We start from the raw sequence: 6,007 nt of genomic DNA, 5'->3' as shown, positions 1-6,007 counted from the left end.
TCAACCTATCAAAAGCTTAACAAGTCTCTCATGCGGCCACTTTTTAAATATCTATCGATCAAACTGCCCCACCAAGAATGACATCAGAATCTAGCAGTCTTTTAACCAAGTAGCCGTGAAACTCAGGGCTCAACATCAGCCAAAGCAGCACCATGCCATGAGGCCATTCCCTAAATCGAGCTTAGCACACCAATAAGCCAACTTCTTGCATTCTCAAAAACATGTGTGCACATAATTAGAAAAAATTGACTTACGACTCGTTTGACTCCTTTCATCTATTTAAATGCTATTGCTGCAATTCTCAGCATCTTCACACTTTGCACACACGTCTATTAGAGAGTTCCCTACAAAAACATCACTGCCATACTCAAAAATCATTGCTTTAGTATGCACTTCCCTTTGTCTGAAGACCTTGAAGCACCACAGGACCATGTAGCAGCAGCAAAAGTTGAATGATCATTGCCTCATCGAAGCTCTCCATTGTACAAAAGCCCTCTCAAGCTTCCTTGACACCTTGATTACCGGATACAGCCATTGAGGATGGCATTCCAAGTGATTGAATTTTATCTCTTGATCTCATTAAATGCAGTTACTTCATCATCCAGCGAGTCAACCATGGCAGATCCATCAAGATTCCCATGTGTCTATGAGACGCACCCTCCTTGTCAAGGTCTACACAAGCTAATTCTATAGTTAAAGCAAGTCTGTATAACTTTGTTGCAAAGCTGAGCCCCAGATGTTCATGAATATCTAAGCAACTGGTTTCATTATTTGATGCTTGGCACAACTTTCTCAATGACAACCGATATAAAATCATGCGTAAAATATAAAATTAATAATCATATGATTACAATACTATGTCAAATACCTGTATGGCCAGTTCCAAGCGAGGATGAGAAAGGTGGAGGGTTGATATCCCTTTTTGACGTGTGGAAGGTTGATAACAGGTCGAGAGCTAGCCCTAAAAATAAGTCAATGACTATAAAGTGGATCCTAAATTGATATGAGTGATTGTTAGGGCATCCCCTGTCCTATGGGACACACCACAACCTGACCCAGCCCATCTGAACACTTCACCCTTCATAATTTTAAATCACTGCTCTCACCAAAAACTCTAAAAACATTAGAGGATCAAGATATCAGCTCTCCTTCTAGAACCCTGTAGCACACAGAATAAAACTGAATCCAAACCATAGCATTCACGGCATCAAAAAAAAAGTGCAAGAGTGAGCCTTATCCACAATCCTCTTGCCATGAAGAGAACCAATAGCTCCTCATTCATCATATTAAAAAATGTAACATTTGGATACCGAGTGTGAAGAAAATAGTAATCAAGACAAGATGAACTTCAGCAATTTGATTAAAACAAAATGTATGATTCTCCCCACTGAACTAGGACAAAAAGGTAACCATAGAGGAATGAATAAGATGACTTCAGATGCACAATAGGTATATAACCACCCATGTATAACACTTCACATCAAGCACTGATTCTGGACAATCTTGCCAATCCAAAAAAAAGGCAACAAAAAGATTCAAGGAAGCAAGCACACTTCCAAAAACCTGCTTTGCTCTTACTCATAAGCTTCTTCCCAATCCTCCACCTCTTCAGGCATCTCAACGTTGGCAACTCCATTACCCTGCCCTACTGAACTTAAACCACCTGCTGCTCTTGAATCCATCACCACACCACCTTCCAACCCAGGAACCGAACCACGATCCTCCACTGAGTCAGATGACACCAAATTCATACCCATATCTGAATTGAGAACACTCCACCGGTTTGATGAAGCTGAGATTGGGGCAGCTGCGTTGCCTCTCCACACAGGCACAGGCACTGCTGCATCTGGCCTGCCAGACCAGTCCCTGCCCCATGAATCTGATTCCAAGGCAAGAGCCTTGTTCCATGGATTGCTGCTCTTTGCAGTCACTCCCCCTTCCCTCAATCCCATTCCCCATGCATTACTCGCCGAAGGACCTGATGCCCCAGCATTATGAAGAACCACTACAGCACCCTGGTAAGGAGACCCATGATCCAACCGCCTTAGAGCAGTCGCTGCCCTTGCTGGATCCCCGAAAACAGCCAAGGCATTCTTGTCATTCAACCACACCAGCTCACATTCTCCACCAAACCTCAGAACTAATGCACTTATATCTGCATCCCTGGGTAAGTCTAGCATTGCAACGACAAGCCTAGGATCCATGTCGATCAGGGGATCATAAGCCAGTGGATGGGAAGCAGTTACCGGAATGCCGGGTTTAGAGCCCAGGATCCGAGCAGGAGGCCTGGACTTCGGTGTAACATGAACTACAAGGAACCGCTTCGGTTCCCAACCTGCTGCTTGGACTGAGAGTTTCCATCTCTCAGCTAGCTGCCTAACAGCATCTCTCTTCTCCTTCACCATATGACTGAAGACATGGACTCTGAGGCCACTCGAAGCAGCTCCTCTGGCTTTTCCAAGCACCATGAACTTCAACCTCTCTTCGACAGCCAAGACCCACTTCGGTTCTCGTCTGAAGAGGTCAGCAAGCAAGTCTGATGCTGTAGCATTCTCCCCAAAATGCAAGGCATCCAAGTTAGGGGGAGTTATGTCAAAAGCCTCCGCAAGGACCCGTTTCCTCTCCAGCTTTGCACAGTCCTCATCACAGGTGAGCTTTCTCTGTCCAAGAGGCACCTTCTTCCCATTGGCTTCCACTGGCTGTAAAGGAACAGGGAGCTTCTGAATGATAGAGGCTTCAATCACTGGGTCTACATTGAACCCACTTGTGCTGCCTCCAGCTCCACAGGGCACACCGGCGGTTAGCCGGCCGCAAGAACAAGTGATGGTAACAGGGAATTCACACCTCAGATCGGGGCAGGGTGCCAAAGGATGGCATGGAGCAGTGCAAGTATGCTTGCAATCCCTCCTAGGAGCACCACAGACCTGCCCACACGAAGCCTTCAACCCAGAGACAGAGCCAGAGCCAGAGCCACCCGAAGTATCACAAGGAGCAGGATGGCAAGTCCTCGCACAAGCATGCAATCCACATTGCCGAGTCTTACCACAGAGCTGGTTGCAACGAATGTCCTTCGACCCACAAGGTATGTTTCTCAGCAACACATGCCCTCCAATACATTCCTTCGCCATGGGGACCGAACATGGTGGACAATCCCCGAAATGGCAGGTGTGCGAGGCTGAATGCCCACAAGGTTGGGGGAACAAACAAGGGTGGGGGCATGAAGGGACTGGAGTGCCACAAGGGAGCGGCGGTGGGATCGATGTCTTCCCACAAGCACAGGTAAGATCAGTAAAGATGGTCTCGAGACATGGCGGGCAGTGGCCACTGTGGCACAGTAGCTGGCACGAGTGCTGCCCGCATCGAAGCTTCTTCCCGCAGGGCATCGAGCAAAGATGTGGATCCCAATCATCCCCTGAGAGCTGGGCACTTGGCTTGGACAATGGGCAGCAGCGCTCACTGCACCGGTGCCTCCCGCAATTCTTCTTCCGACCACATGGCTTATCACAAGCAAACTTCTCCCTTTCTGATGAAACCTTGTAGCAGTCCACGGTCCGGCTCGACGATCCACAGCGGCATTTCTGATCGACCTGAACCAAACACGGCGGACAGAACCCCTCATGGCAATTCTCTTTGCATCGATGAAGCCCACAAATGAGGAGCTTTTCACAAATCTCCGGACAGGTAGGGATCGGATCCAAGCAACTTTCCCTCTCCTCCTTCAATTCAGTTTTTCCACAGCGGCAAGTTTTGATCTTTCCGGGCAAGAGCTCACACTCGCCACATGGGCCCGGATGGCAATTCTCACTGCAGTGGTGATTCCCACAAGAGAGTGTGCGCCCACAAATGGAATCGCACGAGAAGAGCCCGTCCATCTCCAGGAGATCACCCTTCACCGCCATATTGCCGCAAATCACGACCTCAGTCTTCTTCTTGCAGAAGCATGAGGCGGAGATGAGGAAACGGCAGGGGCTGCAAGCGCCGGTGTGGCAGACACGATCACAGCGGTGGCGCCCACAGGAAAGGAGGCGGTTGCACAGCTGGCCACAGGTTAACGGGGTGCTGCGATCGGAGCACCGCCGGACGATGGTTTTCTTCCCACACGGGCACGGCCGCCGGGGGGCGAAGGCCTTGCAGGGCGGGCAGGGGCCCGGGTGGCACTGGAGAACACAGACGTGGGGGCAACGGCTGTCGTCATCCTCGGTAGACGATGGCGGAGTCTTGTCGAGGGGTTTCCCGCAAGACTCGCCGCACGAGTGAGGGGTGAGGTAGAAATCATTCGGAGGATCACGGCGGCGGCCACAGAAGCAGGTGTAGGTGAGGTCCTTGGCCGGGGTGGCCTGCACCGACTGACACCCGGGGCATCGCCACCCGCCGCCGCCGCCATCGGGGGCAGCGGCAGCGGTAGGGGCGGAGGTGTCGGCCGAGGTGGGGGAGCGGGCCCACTTCCGGATGCAGGGGAGGTGGAAGATCGCGAAGCAGCTGGAGCACGACCAAATCGGAGCAGATCGGCGGACCATATCGTAGCAGATCATGCACTCCACGCCCCCCTTCGCAAGCTTGTCCTGGATCTCCTGGACCAGCTGCGGCACGGCGGCGCGATCCACCCCGTCCTGCGGCGCTGCGGCCGGGGGCGCGGGGCGGGGCACGAAGGCCGGACGTGCCGGGTGGTGGTTCCGATGGCGGTGGTGCCCGAGATTAGGGCCGGGGACGTTGGTGGAATCACCGCCAGAAGACGGCGGCTGGTGGATGGAGGCGGCGGGGGCGGATACGCGGGGGACCCATTCCTGACGGCTTCCACCGGCAGAGGCGCGGTGGTGGGGACGGGGGCCACCGCCGGCTCCGGTCCTCCGGTCATTGCGGGGGCGGGAGCTCTCGAAGGAGGCCGGCTGCATCGTCCGAGGATCCGCTCAGACCCTCGATCTCGGATCCCGTTCCGTGACCTTCGAAATAGAAACCTGACCCTAACCCTAACAAGGAAGGCAGGGATAGGGAGAGGAGGGGGGGGATACCGGACGAAAGCGTTTGAGAGGAAGCTATCCGGCTATTCCTTCCCTATTCTTCTTTCCCTGCTCCTGGGATTATATTTGCTTGGGGCCGGAATAGAGAGGGAGGCGGCAGGTATTTAAGGGTGGGAGGAGGCTTGAGGGCCGACGGGACGAGTGCTCGGCTCGGCGACTCGGCGAGTCGGCGGTCGGGGAACGCGGCGGAGACGGGGCCGATCACCAGCCGTTGATTTTTCTTTTTAATACTTGATTCTTTTAGGGCGGTGGGGAGGTTATTTGCGTTGGATTTCCATCGGACGGCTGTGATTGAAGAGTGGTGTGAGACGGAGACACGGCGGTTGGAAAGCTGAGTGGTGGCGTTGGGTTGTTTTGTCTTGTCTGAAATAATTAAGCTGGATGGAAGAATTCCGTAAAGAATATCTCAAGAGCAAACATCATCAATCGAATCTTAGCAAAAAAAAAAAAAAAAAAATCATCACTCTTCCAGTCACGTGGGCTGGCCAATGGGATGGTTTTTTCTTTTTTTTTTTTTTGAGTTTGGAAGCGAAGAAACCAAGAGGGCGTGTGAATGTGATGGTTTAACGTTTGCACGTTACATTGACCATTTTGGAATCAATTAGAGACCTTCCCTAGTTTCTTGGACAAGGGGTTTGGAAATTTCCCCTGGACTTGGGGTCTGTGGTGCTGGGAGGCCTTTTGGGTTTTAAAGAATTTTCATAGCAGTTTCTTAGAGTTCTTTGTCTCGTTCCCACCTCTTGAAGTCCATTTGGCGTGTTACTATCATATTTGATCAACTAAAACTTCATGCTAAACCCTAAGTTAAATCACACATTTTGCCTGTGTTCCGTATCACGAAGAAGCAATTGATGGTTCATTTTCACTTCAATGCCAAAATGTTGTAGTCAATGTGTTCGAGCTATGCAAAAACTTCATTCTCCATTATATATAGAGTTGCTATCATGTCGGTTAGGGTGCATGTTTCACCAAACCGAGAGCACATTTGG

At 51.2% G+C, this 6,007-nt stretch overlaps 1 protein-coding gene across 1 annotated transcript; it reads right to left on the bottom strand.

Annotated features, from left to right (window-relative positions):
* Positions 1-1,328: 1,328 nt before the first annotated feature.
* On the bottom strand, positions 1,329-5,209 carry LOC105053177 (NF-X1-type zinc finger protein NFXL1). Its single transcript, XM_010934247.4, has one exon. It carries the CDS (start codon positions 4,890-4,892, stop codon positions 1,575-1,577), a length of 3,318 nt encoding a protein of 1,105 aa, XP_010932549.2. The 5' UTR covers positions 4,893-5,209; the 3' UTR covers positions 1,329-1,574.
* Positions 5,210-6,007: the final 798 nt, after the last annotated feature.

This window comes from Elaeis guineensis, chromosome 10, assembly GCF_000442705.2.
Source record: "Elaeis guineensis isolate ETL-2024a chromosome 10, EG11, whole genome shotgun sequence".
NCBI lineage: Eukaryota > Viridiplantae > Streptophyta > Magnoliopsida > Arecales > Arecaceae > Elaeis > Elaeis guineensis.
Note: the sequence above shows the minus strand (reverse complement) of the source record. Positions and strands in the feature narration are given on the sequence as shown.

Bases quoted from the DNA above. Each gene is read 5' to 3' on its own strand.
- LOC105053177 (XM_010934247.4), bottom strand. From the start codon at position 4,892: ATGCAGCCGGCCTCCTTCGAGAGCTCCCGCCCCCGCAATGACCGGAGG.